Genomic DNA, 14,377 nt, shown 5'->3' with positions numbered 1-14,377 from the left:
CCCCTCCCTCCTTCCTCACCCTCCCCTTCCCTTCTCTCCTCACCCTCCCTTCCTCCGGCCCCCTCTGATCGATTGTGAACACCCATTAATTCGACATGCTAGAAATGTTTCTCTCTCTCTCTCTCTCTCTCTTCGTGACCTACGTAAAGGGAAGAGGAGTGTAAAATATAAATTAACAATCATCAGGTCAGAAATTTCACCAGAGATCTTTTGGAGAAAGGTTTTAACTTGCCAAGGATAAAATGGTGCTTTCTTTTTTAGGGAAAGTTCTCAAGGAAATTATCTCAAGTTTGTAGCGTTAAACGGGGGTCATTTAGCAGCTAAGTTCACAGAGTTTACCTTGTCTGGGAGAGAAATTATCATTTTTGTTTTTGTTTTTATTTCTTTTCAAATGAGAAATTGTAGCATTTTTATTTCCACTTTCTTCTGGTTTGTTTGGGAAGACTAATTAGGCAGACATTATCTCCAGTAGAAATACAGTATAGTGGAATTAACTGCTTGTTGAGTTAAAAATGTTTATTAATATTTAAGGAGAAATACAATAAAGAGCTACAGTGATTCAGAAGAAAGTTGGTTTATATTTTAAAGTGAAAAATAAAATATTAATAATTATAATCCTAGCAAGCAGTAGGGAGACATAACCATGTATTAATAGGTTAGATTAAGGTGCTTTAAGTTAGGTTAGGTTAGCTTAGGTTAGGTTAGGTTGGGTTGTAGTGTTGGAGTTCATCCTCCTCTCATGGACAACCTCGTGTTCTGCTGACCCTGGCTGACCTTTTCTCAGAGGGTGACCTAAGCATTAGATTTGACCTTTCTCAAGCGGTAACTTGGCCTGAGCTTTACCAGATGGTGACCTGTCTTAACTTTTCTCTCCGTGATGATCTAACAATACCATTCCCGGATACTGACCCTTATTAACTTATCCCTGACCTGACCTGTGACCTCTTCCTGACCTACTTTATATTTATCTTTCCCTGACCTGACCTTCTGTGACCTCTCCCTGACCTGCCCAGACAGGTTCGTATGGATGTGAAGAAATACATGAAGATGAGATGAGATAGATGGTGGAGGATCATGTTTACGTGAGGCTGTCAGCGTTACGTCACTCAATGTAATGCTTGAGAGGTGACAGGTGAGGTGACCCAGGTGGTGCAGGTAACAGGTGAAGTGATCCAGGTGATGCAGGTGAGGTGTCCAAGGCGACAAGTGAGGTGGCCAAGGCGACAAGTGAGGTGACCCAGGTGATGCAGGTGAGGTGGCCAAAGTGACAGGTGAGGTGACCCTGGTGATGCAGGTGACAGGTGAGGTGAGATAGATAATGTAGGTGACAGGTGAGGTGAGATAGATAATGTAGGTGACAGGTGAGGTGACCCAGGTGACAGGTGAGGTGAGACAGTGGTGACAGGTGAGGTGACCCAGGTGACAGGTGAGGTGCTATAAGAACAATATGGGTAATATATTTTTTCATTTCATTCAAAATAGTCGCCTGCCGGCCATCTTGTACCCGATGTCTTGCAAGATATTTTTGTTTCTCGTCAACGAATATTGTGTAAACGTTAATTTATATGTAATTTAACCGATACTTTGAAGACAATAAAAGTTAATATTTTTTGGACGACCTTTAAAAATGGTCGACTGGCGGCCATTTTGTGCAGGTTAAGAACATAAGAAAGTGGGATACTGCAGGGCCGACTGGCCCTACAGGGGAGGTCCTTTCATACCCATCCCAGCACTTCCATGTGCTATCCCTTCGTCTTGAAGCTCCTAGCGTCCCCGATCCTACTATAGCACTCAGTAGCCTATTCACATATCCACAACTCTATTACCAAACCAGTGCTTGCCTATATCCTTTCTGAATCGGAATTTATCTAATTTAAAACCATTTGTTCTAGTTATTTCGTTATTACTGAGCTTCAGAACATCTTCCATTTTACCCTTGTTAATCCCACTTACCCACTTGAACACCTCTATCATATCTCCCCTAACTCTACGCCTCTCTAATGAATGCAAGCCTAAGCTTTTCAGTCTTTCTTCATATGGAAGGTTTCTAATATTATGGATCATTTTGTCATTCTTCTTTGTACTCTCTCCAAAGAATCTATGTCCATTCTATAATAAGGACACCAGAATTGAACCGCATAATCCATGTGTGGCCTCACTAATGCTAGGTAAAGTTTCAAGATAACGTCAGCAGTTCTGTTACTCACACTCCTAGATATGAACCCAAGAATTCTGTTTGCCTTGTTGCGAACGCTAATACATTGTTTTCTAGGTTTCAAGTCGTTGCTAACAAATACACCTAGATTATACACCTAGGTTATATTCATTTGTTTTTCCATGCATAAACTTTTTACGGCAATGTATTGAGATTATTTTATGCTCTTTGGCAGAAACTTTTACCACAGTAAGAGGATTATACTGAGTAAATATATAGCCAGGTATTTATATATGTATATTTTGGGGGCCTTTTTCTCTCATACCGATAGTAGATGTGTACTGCTGTTGTGTTCAAATTGTCATTCCCAAAAGGGGTTACTACTATCACCTCCCTTGTTAGACAGACAGACAGACAGACAGACAGGCACAGACAGTGTATACAGACAGTGAAGGAATACTATGCAGACAGAACACTTCATTCTTCTCTCCACCACCCTCCTCTCCCTTCCCTTCTCTCAGCACCTACTCCCCAGTCCCTCCCCTCCCCCACCACCCTTCCTTCATTTCTCTCTCCCCTCTCTCTCTCCATCATCCTCCCAATTTCCCTTCTCCCTAACTTTCTGACCTCGCTACCCCCCCCCCCTTCCCTCTCCTTCCCTTTCCTTCCCGTGCCCTTACTTCTCTTATCTCACAATTTTTTCTTTCCTTCTCCCCTCTCCATCCCCTTTCCTTTCATTCTTCCCTTCTTCCCTCTTTCCCCCCTCTTTCCCTTCTTCCCTCTCTTCTCCTTTTCTTCTCTTCTCCGCTTTCCTTTCTTTTTCCCCACTCATTTCCTTCTCCCCTCTCTTTTCCAACCCCCCTCTCCTCTCCTTCCATTATTATAACAACATCATAACATTTCCCTTCCCTCCCCACTCCTTTTTACCTTCCCTCTCCTCTTCCTTTCCCCTCCCCACCAAAGTCTCTCCTCTCCCCTGTCCTCTCCCCAACTCCATCCCTCCCCTTCTCCCCCACGCCTCTACCTGTGATCAAGACAAAAAGAAGATTGTGTGGTAAATGAGATTACAGCAGAGATAGTTCAGTAGCGTAAACATCACCTGTGGAGCTTCTCAGGTGTGACGCGTCCTCAGGTAGTGACAAGATCTCTACCTCTCTCAGGGTATTTGTCGGCCTCTGTCGGTATTTGTAGGTTTAATTTGGTTATTAATAGTAGTATAAATAGTGATAGTATAATAATATTATTAGTAGTAGTAGTATTAGTAGTAGTAATAGGATATTTAATATTAAGGTAGTAAAATGGCGGCGAAGGTGTAGCTATTGGGGGAGGCTGGAGGCCACTATTAAAAAAAGTAGTAGTAGTGTTATTAGTATTGTTATTATTATTATTAGTAGTAGTAGTAGGAGTATTATTATTATTATTATTATTATTATTATTATTATTATTATTATTATTATTATTATTATTATTATTGTTATTATTATTATTATTATTATTATTATTATTATTATTGTTATTGTTATTGTTATTGTTATTATTATTATTATTATTATTATTATTATTATTATTATTATTATCGTCAGAGCTCTGGTACCTAGACAGTACTAAACCAAATATTTTTAGTGTGTGTGAGTCTGAAGTAACAAGACCTTAACGTAACTTATTCCTTAATTTAACTAAGTGTTGGTGGAGGGAGGGCGGTGAGGGAGGTAACTGAGGGAGATAATATTGGTGGAGGGAGTATTGGTGGAGGGATGGTGGTGAGGGAGGTTGTTGGAGGAGATAGTTATGGTGGAGGGACGGTGGTGGGGAGAGAGGGTGATGGGGAAGGAGGGTAGTAGTAGGTCAGGAATTGGTGGTGGAGGGTAGAGAGGAAGGAGAGAGAGAGAGAGAGAGAGAGAGAGAGAGAGAGAGAGAGAGAGAGACATTACCTCTAGCTCGTATATATACCGTACAATACCACTCTAGTCCTCCCCGTAAATGGAAGGTTGGAGGTCGGGGCTGTAAAAATGGTACTTTTAAAAGGCCACTGCAGTCATTTGTGTCCTGAGGAAAAGGTTAGGCGGAACTTACTGCCCAACAGGAACTTAATGCCCAACAGGAACTTACTGCCCAACAGGAACTTACTGCCCAACAGGAACTTAATGCCCAGTACAAGTTTCTTTACACCACGTTGTCCCAGTGTACCCAGCAATATGAGGGACGCGGGCTGTTAACCAATAGTCGGATCATGTTTCTGAAGTAATGGTTAGCCTGTGCAGTTAGCGAGTGTCCGGTCTTCCTGGGTCACACACCTCGTTAACTGCGGGTGTGTTGTGTTGGCTGCAGCTTCAACAGTTTAGATAAATTTAACGCCTAACTGACCCTTCACAAACACTAAGAGATGACTGTTTATTGACGGTATCTGTGTACACCTCTCTCTCTCTCTCTCTCTCTCTCTCTCTCTCTCTCTCTCTCTCTCTCTCTCTCTCTCTCTCTCTCTCTCTCTCTCTCTCTCTCTCTCTCTCTCTCTCTCTCTCTTCCTCAACATCCTCCTCCTCCTCCTTCTCCTGTACTGTCTGCTCCTCCTCCTCCATCACTTCTTCCTCCTCCTCCTGAGCCCCACCTTCATATCTCAGACGAGGCCGCCACCCCCATCCACTGTTACAGATTGCCTTCCTCTCTGTCCAGTTCATCCTCTCTCTCTCTCTCTCTCTCTCTCTCTCTCTCTCTCTCTCTCTCTCTCTCTCTCTCTCTCTCTCTCTCTCTCTCTCTCTCCCCTCTCCTTTTTTCATCTTTCCTCTCGTCCTTCTCTATGCTGCTTTTCATCGCCTCTCCCCCTTCTCATCGTCGCCTCTTCCTTCTCTTCCTCGCCTCTTCCCTTCTCTTCCTCGCTCTTCTTCTTCCTTCTCTTCCTCGCCTCTTCCCTTCTCTTCCTCGCCTCTTCCTTCTCTTCCTCCGCCTCTTCCCTTCTCTTCCTCGCCTCTTCCCTTCGCTTCCTCATCTCCCCCCCTCACTTATTCATCTTTCCCCTTCGTCTCTTTCACCCTCTCTTCCTCATCTCTCCCTTCACTTCCTCGCCTCTCCCCCTCTCATCCCCGCCTCTTCCCCCTCTCATCCCCGCCTCTTCCCCCTCTCATTCACCCTCTTCCCCCTCTCTCGCTCCCCGCCTCTTCCCCCTCTCATCCCGCCTCTTCCCCTCTCATCCCCCCCCTCCTACATCAAAGGCATTGTACGAGGCAGAATTTCCCTCCGCCAGCCTCAGTTTTACACTCTCCCAGCGCCCCTTTCAACATGGGTCCGCGCCATTGCTTCCTACCCGCCAGCCTCTGTGTGTGTGTGTTCTCGCTTACAAGGTCCAAGCCTTCCCTCCAGCCTCCACCACCAACACTTGGCCTTTCAATCTGGAGTAGTGTTGGAGAGAGGGAAGAGGGAGGGGGATCTTCTGCTTGTTTGAGGGAGGAAGAGGAGGAGGAGGAGAAGGATGCCTTACCCCCACATTCTAGATCCCTGGTTAGGAGTCCTAGTGATCTTCCCTCCTCTTCCCCCTTCCTTCACTTTCTTCTCCTCCAGTCCTCTCATGGGCTACACTTGGCTTTCCTTGTGGAGTCCTATGGAGTGTGGGCAGGGGACGGTGGAGGAGGAGGTCCTTTCCTTGCTAATCTTCAACCACTTGCGGTGACTCTCGGCTGGGTGCTCGTCCTTCACCTCAAGTCCCTGTTAGTGGGTACGAGTCCTCCTCCTGCCAGCGACTTCGAGACCTTCTTCAGCATAGTCTCCTTCCTTCCTTCCTTCCTTCCTTCCTTCCTTCGGTCACCTCTACAAAACTCGCTCATAAAATCTATCTTTTTTTCTCTCTCTTTTTCATTATTCGATTTTCACACATTCTTTCGTCTTTTCTCATTTTATCTTACTGTCTTTCTTTCTTTTCTGTTTTAGCCTTTTATTTCATTTTTCTTACTTTCTTTTCATTCTGGTCTTTCTCTCCCTGTCGATTTTTCCATATTACTCTCTCTCTCTCTCTCTCTCTCTCTCTCTCTCTCTCTCTCTCTCTCTCTCTCTCTCACCTTCGACAAATCCGAAGATATGGGTTGGCCTTACACCCTTACTTAAGCTGTCAGCAATGTTCTTGAGAGAAAGACAGACAGACAGAGAGGGAGACAGGCAGGCAGTTAGAGAGACAGAGACAGACAGACAGACACACAGACAGAGTAGTAGACAGATAGAAAGACAAAGACAGACAAACAGACAGAGAGGTAAAGGGACAGAGACTGACAGACAGAGAGAGTAAATGCTCGTGGGAGGAAAAGAAGTGATAGACGGTAATAGAGAGAGAGAGAAAGAGAGAGAGAGAGAGAGAGAGAGAGGTTGTATAGCAGCAGATGAGTCGTGGCCACACACACACACACACACACACACACACACACACACACACACACAACATAGAGGTGGACACTTTCTTATCAGGCTGCCGGCCACCAAGGAAGCGGTCCCTCCACCCCTGTAGATCTTATCACATAGATACTGTAAGGCGGCAACTCGATAAGGGGGACCAACCTACCTGTGTTTGTCTGTCTGTCTGTCTGTTTACTACTCTCGTCATCATCATCATCATCATCATCATTATTATTATTATTATTATCATTATTATTATTATTATTATTATCATTATTATTATTATTATTATTATTATTATCATTATTATTATTATTATTATTATTATTATTATTATTATTATTATTATTATTATTATTATTATTATTATTATTATTATTATTATTATTATTATTATTATTATTATTATTATTATCATTCATTATTATTATTATTATTTATTATTTTTATTTATTTATTTTATTATTTATTATTATTATTATTATTATTATTATTATTATTATTATTATTATTATTATTATTATTATTATTATTATTATTATTTCATTATTTTATTATTTTATTATTATTATTATTTCATTATTATTATCTATCTTATTATTATCTTATTTATTATTATTATTATCTTCTTTATCATTATTATTATTATTATTATTATTATCATTTATTATATTATTATATTATTATTATTATTATTATTATTAATTATATTATATTATTATTATTATTATTATTATTATTATTATTAGGCGTTATTATTATTATTATTATTATTAATATCATTATTATTATTATTATTATTATTATTATTATTATTATTATTATTATCATTATTATTATTATTATTATTATTATTATTATTATTATTATTATTATATTATTATTATATTATTGATATTATCAATATCATCATCATCAAATCATCATCATCATCATCATCATCATTCATCATCATCATCATCATCATCATCATCATCATCATCATCATCATCATCATCATCACACATCACATCATCATCATCACACATCATCATCATCATCCATCATCAATCATCATCATCTCCATCATCATCATCATATCACATCATCATCATCATCATCATCATCATCATCATCATCATCATCGTCATCATCATCTGTCATCTCATCATCACATCATCATCATCATCATCATCATCATTATTATTATTATTATTATTATTATTATTATTATTATTATTATACACGCCTTGGGAATGAGGACGTTCAGGTGACGGGCAAGTCAAAGGGAATGACTGAAACCCGCCTGTTGACGCATTCGATATTTACTGATGTGGTCAAAACCTGCAGAGAACAAGGCGTTCTGATACATAATTAGTTAATCTCACACAATTTGTCTTGATTATAATTGATTATTGAGCATAGTGACATGATGCAAAGTTCATAACTCTATTAATCTTAGCTTCGCTTCATTCTGCATTGTCTTACTACTCCAGGTTAGGCAGAAACGAGTAGACGTAATTAGTCAACAATATTTCAGTACCGAGGGGTATGTCTTCACTTATGCTGTACTTACAAGTGCGGGTCAATGCAGATCAGTATGGTGTTCCAAGAGACAACAGTACTGTGTAAATTGTCTCAGCACAAATTCTTGGACAGGATTGTGTGGTGTTTAGCAGTGCGAGCAGAAGGCTGCTCCTTACAGCATAACTCGAGGACTGGTCCTCACAGCATCACTCGAGTGAGCGATCTCCTGGAGTCCAGGCGGCCACGCCACCGTTTTAAACCATTCATTTAGCGGAATCAGGACCTCTTCTCCGTAAACACCGCCCACCCACCAATCTTTGTTCGGGTAGGGGCATCACTCGAGAGGGCGATCTGTGTCATGAGAGCCACGTCACCCTTTACATTCAGCAGAATCAGGAACTCTTTATCCGTAAACACCGCCCCCTCCCCCAGCCGCCACATCTCACGAGGCAACAGGCACCCATGTATGGGACAGGGTAGGATGTCTAGTGCTGTACCGACAGACAATAACTAACCCATGACACAACCCTAACAAACTATGAGCTTAGGTAGGCGGTCAGCCCGCCCTCTCTTACCTCCTCCTAAACTTCTTCAATTTCCGAACTATAACTTCCTTCCCCCACCTCTAATCTTCTTTCACCCCTCCTTTCTCTACACACACACACACACACACACAGGCCGCGTGGGGGGGGGGAGAGATCCAATGTTTGTTTAGGGTGGGCAGCGATCGTCAACAACTGACACCAGCATTTTTAAGCCAGCGGCTATAACAATTATCATCATCATCCTCATCATCATCATTATCATCATCCCTCCATGTGGTGTTGCTGCTGAATATCATTGTGATGGTTCGTGGTGATAGTGAGTCATGTATGGAGGATTCTTATGTAATGTTTGGATATGTGTTGTCAGTACCCTCACACAGTGTTGTCAGTACCCTCACACAGTGTTGTCAGTACCCTCACACAGTGTTGTCAGTACCCTCACACAGTGTTGGCAGTACCCTCACACAGTGTTGTCAGTACCTTCACACAGTGTTGTCAGTACCCTCACACAGTGTTGTCAGTACCTTCACACAGTGTTGTCAGTACCCTCACATAGTGTTGTCAGTACCCTCACACAGTGTTGTCAGTACCCTCACACAGTGTTGTCAGTACCCTCACACAGTGTTGTCAGTACCCTCACACAGTGTTGTCAGTACCCTCACACAGTGTTGTCAGTGTCACACAGTGTTGTCACCCACACAGTGTTGTCAGTACCCCCCACACAGTGTTGTCAGTACCCCACACAGTGTTGTCAGTACCCCACACAGTGTTGTCAGACACACAGTGTTATCAGTACCCCCCACACAGTGTTGTCAGTACCCCACACAGTGTTGTCAGTACCCTCACACAGTGTTGTCAGTAGTGTTGTCAGTTTCACACAGTGTTGTCAGTACCTCACACAGTGTTGTCACAGTAGTGTGTTGTCAGTACCCCCACACAGTGTTGTCAGTACCCCCACACGGTGTTGTCAGTACACAGTGTTGTCAGTACCCCCACACAGTGTTGTCAGTACCCTCACACAGTGTTGTCAGTACACAGTACACACAGTGTTGTCAGTACCCACACAGTGTTGGTGTTGTCACACACACACACAGTGTTGTCAGTACCCTCACACAGTAGTGTGTCAGTGTCACACAGTGTTGTCAGTACCCCCACACAGTGTTGTCAGTACACACAGTGTTGTCAGTACCCCACACAGTGTTGTCAGTACCCCCACACAGTGTTGTCAGTACCCCACACAGTGTTGTCAGTACACACAGTGTTGTCAGTACCCCCACAGTGTTGTCAGTACCCCACACAGTGTTGTCCCCACACAGTGTTGTCAGTACCTCACACAGTGTTGTTGTCAGTACACAGTGTTGTCAGTACCCTCACACAGTGTTGTCAGTACCCTCACACAGTGTTGTCAGTACCCTCACACAGTGTTGCCACAGTACCCCCACACAGTGTTGTCAGTACCCCACACACAGTGTTGTCAGTACCCCACACAGTGTTGTCAGTACCCCCACACAGTGTTGTCAGTACCCCACACAGTACCCACACAGTGTTGTCAGTACACAGTGTTAGTACCCCCACAGTGTTGTCAGTACCCCACACAGTGTTGTCAGTACCCCACACAGTGTTGTCAGTGTGTTGTCAGTACCCTCACACAGTGTTGTCAGTACCCCACACAGTGTTGTCACCCCCCACACAGTGTTGTCAGTACCCCCACACAGTGTTGTCAGTACCCCCACACAGTGTTGTCAGTAGTTCACAGTGTTGTCACCACACAGTGTCAGTACCCTCCCACACACAGTGTTGTCAGTACCCCCACACAGTGTTGTCAGTACCCCACACAGTGTTGTCAGTGGTGTTGTCAGTACCCCCACACAGTGTTGTCAGTACCCTCACACAGTGTTGCCAGTACCACACAGTGTTGTCAGTACCCCCACACACAGTGTTGTCAGTACCCTCACACTGAAGAAGGAAGAGACTGTGTACATCTAACGTATTCTGGTATGTCCCTCCTCTCCTTCCTCCTCACCTCTCACACCTCACCTCTCCTCTCCTCCTCCCTTACCTGAGGGCTCTGGACATACCTTCAGCCTAGCGCGTCGTCTCCAGATGCTGTGATATAAGTGACCCTAAATACCAGGCGCGTCTCAGGGTCTACCGACACACACACCCGCCTCTGATTGCCCCTTGACAGCTCAGGAAGGGTTACCACTATCGTCCCCTGAGAACTGGCTGGTCAGGTGCCACTGGTGTGATGGTTCTCATACCTACAGTACACCCTGACTGAGTACTGGCAAGTGACCTGCTGAACAGTGTTTAAGGCAGGCGGGCGGGGGCGAGGCACAGTGTAGACCAGAGAAAACAAAAACAATGAGAAGGGAAAGAAAGGGAAGGAATTGATGGGTGGGGAGCGAGGTATGGGTCATCAGGATGGGTGGGGAGCGAGATATGGGTCATCAGGATGGGTGGGGGGCGAGGTATGGGTCATCAGGATGGGTGGGGGCGAGGTATGGATCATCAGGATGGGTGGGGAGCGAGGTATGGGTCATGAGGATGGGTGAGGGGCGAGGTATGGGTCATCAGAATGGGTGAGGGCGAGGTATGGGTCATCAGAATGGGTGAGGGCGAGGTATGGATCATCAGGATGGGTGGGGGAGAGGGGATGGGTCATCAGGATGGGTGGGGGCGAGGTATGGGTCATCATGATGGGTGAGGGCGAGGTATGGATCATCAGGATGGGTGGGGGGCGTATGGGTCATCAGGATGGATGGGGGCGAGGTATGGGTCGTCGTGATGGGTGGGGGGCGAGTATGGGTCATCAGGATGGGTGAGGGCGAGGTATGGGTCATCAGGATGGGTGAGGGCGAGGTATGGGTCATCATGATGGGTGAGGGAGGTATGGGTCATCAGGATGGGTGGGGGCGAGGTATGGGTCATCAGGATGGGTGAGGGCGAGGGTGGGTCATCAGGATGGGTGGGGCGAGGTGGGTCATCAGGATGGGTGAGGGCGAGGTATGGGTCATCAGGATGGGTGAGGGGCGAGGTGTGGGTCATCAGGATGGGTGGGGGCGAGGTATGGGTCATTAGGATGGGTGAGGGCGAGGTATGGGCATCAGGATGGGTGGGGAGCGAGGTATGGGTCATCAGGATGGGTGAGGAGGTATGGGTCATCAGGATGGGTGGGGAGCAGGTATGGGTCATCAGGATGGGTGAGGGCGGGTATGGGTCATCAGGATGGGTGGGGGCGAGGTATGGGTCATCAGGATGGGTGGGGAGCGAGGTATGTGTCATCAGGATGGGTGAGGGCGAGGTATGGGTCATGAGGATGGGTGAGGGCGAGGTATGGGTCATCAGGATGGGTGGGGCGAGGTATGGGTCATCAGGATGGGTGGGGAGCGAGATATGGGTCATCAGGATGGGTGAGGCGAGGTATGGGTCATGAGGATGGGTGAGGGCGAGGTATGGGTCATGAGGATGGGTGAGGGCGAGGTATGGGTCGTCGTGATGGGTGGGGGCGAGGTGTGGGTCATCAGGATGGGTGGGGGCGAGGTATGGGTCATCAGGATGGGTGAGGGCGAGGTATGGGTCATCAGGATGGGTGAGGGCGAGGTATGGGTCGTCGTGATGGGTGGGGGGAGGTGTGGGTCATCAGGATGGGTGGGGGCGAGGTATGGGTCATTAGGATGGGTGAGGGCGAGTATGGGTCATCAGGATGGGTGGAATCTTCCTACACTTGTAACGTGGTAATCTTAGTGGACTGGTGACGACAGGGGGGCTGACTGTGTGCGTCACATTACACCAGCGGTAATTATTTTGATGGAAGTATTACAACAACATACAGAGTGTTTAATGTGTGTGTGTGTGTGTGTGTGTGTGTGTGTCACTTGTATGGTGACCTAGATGTACCCATGACTTGTGCTACCTTACCTACACTGTACTTTGTACCATGATATGTTCATGTTCCCTACGGTTCTGCCTCACGGTGAGGTGTAACTGTCTGCCTCACGGGCTGTTGTGTAAACTGCACCTGGGTGAGGTGTAACTGTTCTGCCTCACGGGTGAGGTGTAACTGTTCTGCCTCACGGGTGAGGTGTAAACTGTTCTGCCTCACGGGTGAGGTGTAAACGGTTCTGCTCACGGGTGAGGTGTAACGTTCTGCCTCACGGGTGAGGTGTGTTCTGCCTCACGGGTGAGGTGTAATGTTCTGCCTCACGGGTGAGGTGTAAATTCTGGGGTTCACTTCACGGGTGAGGTGTAAACTATTCTGCCTCACGGGTTGTAAACACGGGTGAGGTAAAAACGGGTGAGGTGTAAACGTTCTGCCTCACGGGTGAGGTGTAAACTATTCTGGGGTGAGGTGTAACTATTCTGCCTCACGGGTGAGTGTAACATTCTCACGGGTGAGGTGTAAATTCTGACTTCACGGGTGAGATGTAAACTGTTCTGCCTCACGGGTGAGGTGTAAACGTCACGGGTGAGGTGTAAACGTTCTGTCACGGGTGAGGTCTGCCTCACGGGTGAGGTGTAAACTGTCTTCTGCCTCACGGGTGAGGTGTAAACTATTCTGCCTCACGGGTGAGGTGTAAACGGTTCTGCCTTCACGGGTGTAGGTGGGGTGAGGTGTAAACTGTTCTGACCTCACGGGTGAGGTGTAAACCTGATCACGGGTGAGGTGTAAACATTCTGCCTCACGGGTGAGGTGTTAACGGCCTCACGGGTAAGGTGTAAACGGTTCTGCCTCACGGGTGAGGTGTAAACTGTTCTGCCTCACCTGGTGAGGTGTAAACTGTTCTGCCTCACGGGTGAGGTGTAAACTGTTCTGCCTCACGGGTGAGGTGTAAACTGTTCTGCCTCACGGGTGAGGTGTAAACTGTTCTGCCTCACCTGGTGAGGTGTAAACTGTTCTGCCTCACGGGTGAGGTGTAAACTGTTCTGCCTCACGGGTGAGGTGTAAACTGTTCTGCCTCACGGGTGAGGTGTAAACGGTTCTACTCACGGGTGAGGTGTAAACTGTTCACACCACGGGTGAGATTTTAATGGTTCTTTTCACGGGTGAGGTGTAACTATTCTGCCTCACGGGTGAGGTGTAAACGGTTCTGCTTTCAAGGGTGAGTAAACTGTTCTGCCTCACGGGTGAGGTGTAACTGTTCTGATTCTCACGGTGAGGTGTAAACAGATTCTTCACGGTGAGGTGTAACGGTTCCATTTCTGCGGGTGAGGTAAACTGTTCTATTCCTCACGGGTGAAGTGTAACGGTTCTGCCTCACGGGTGAGGTGTAAACGGTTCTGCTCACGGGTGAAGTGTAACGGTTCTGCCTCACGGGTGAGGTGTTAACCATTCTGCCTCACGGTGAGGTGTAAACGGTTCCCTTTCACGGGTGAGGTGTAAATTATTCTGCTTCACGGGTGAGGTGTAAACTGTTCTGTCACGGGTGAAGTGTAAACGGTTCTGCCACGGGTGAGGTAAACGGTTCTGCTTCACGGGTGAAGTGTAACGGTTCTGCCTCACGGGTGAGGTGTTAACTATTCTGACCTCACGGGTGAGTGTGAAACGGTTCTGCCTCACGGGTGAGTAATCATTCTGACTTCACGGTGAGGTGTAAACGGTTCTGCTTCACGGGTGAGGTGTAATTATTCTGCCTCACGGGTGAGGTGTAACTGTCTCATTCTCACGGGTGAGGTGTAAACGGTTCTGCCTCACGGGTGAGGTGTAACTGTCTCATTTCACGGGTGAGGTAAACGGTTCTGCCTCACGGGTGAGGTGTAATTATTCTGCCTCACGTGAGGTGTAACTGTTCTGCCT

At 46.0% G+C, this 14,377-nt stretch overlaps 1 protein-coding gene across 1 annotated transcript; it reads right to left on the bottom strand.

Moving 5' to 3' along the window:
* Positions 1 to 11,304: 11,304 nt before the first annotated feature.
* LOC121854982 (leucine-rich repeat extensin-like protein 5) lies at positions 11,305 to 11,985 on the bottom strand. The gene has a single exon (XM_042349800.1). It carries the CDS (start codon positions 11,983 to 11,985, stop codon positions 11,305 to 11,307), a length of 681 nt encoding a protein of 226 aa, XP_042205734.1.
* Between the last annotated feature and the right edge of the window lie 2,392 nt (positions 11,986 to 14,377).

The sequence above is a fragment of the Homarus americanus genome, unplaced genomic scaffold (genome assembly GCF_018991925.1).
Source record: "Homarus americanus isolate GMGI-L3 unplaced genomic scaffold, GMGI_Hamer_2.0 scaffold27955, whole genome shotgun sequence".
In the NCBI taxonomy this organism is placed as follows: domain Eukaryota; kingdom Metazoa; phylum Arthropoda; class Malacostraca; order Decapoda; family Nephropidae; genus Homarus; species Homarus americanus.
Note: the sequence above shows the minus strand (reverse complement) of the source record. Positions and strands in the feature narration are given on the sequence as shown.

Excerpts from the sequence above, each read along its gene's own strand:
- LOC121854982 (XM_042349800.1), bottom strand. The coding sequence starts at position 11,985 with ATGACCCATATCTCGCTCCCCACCCATCCTGATGACCCATACCTCGCC.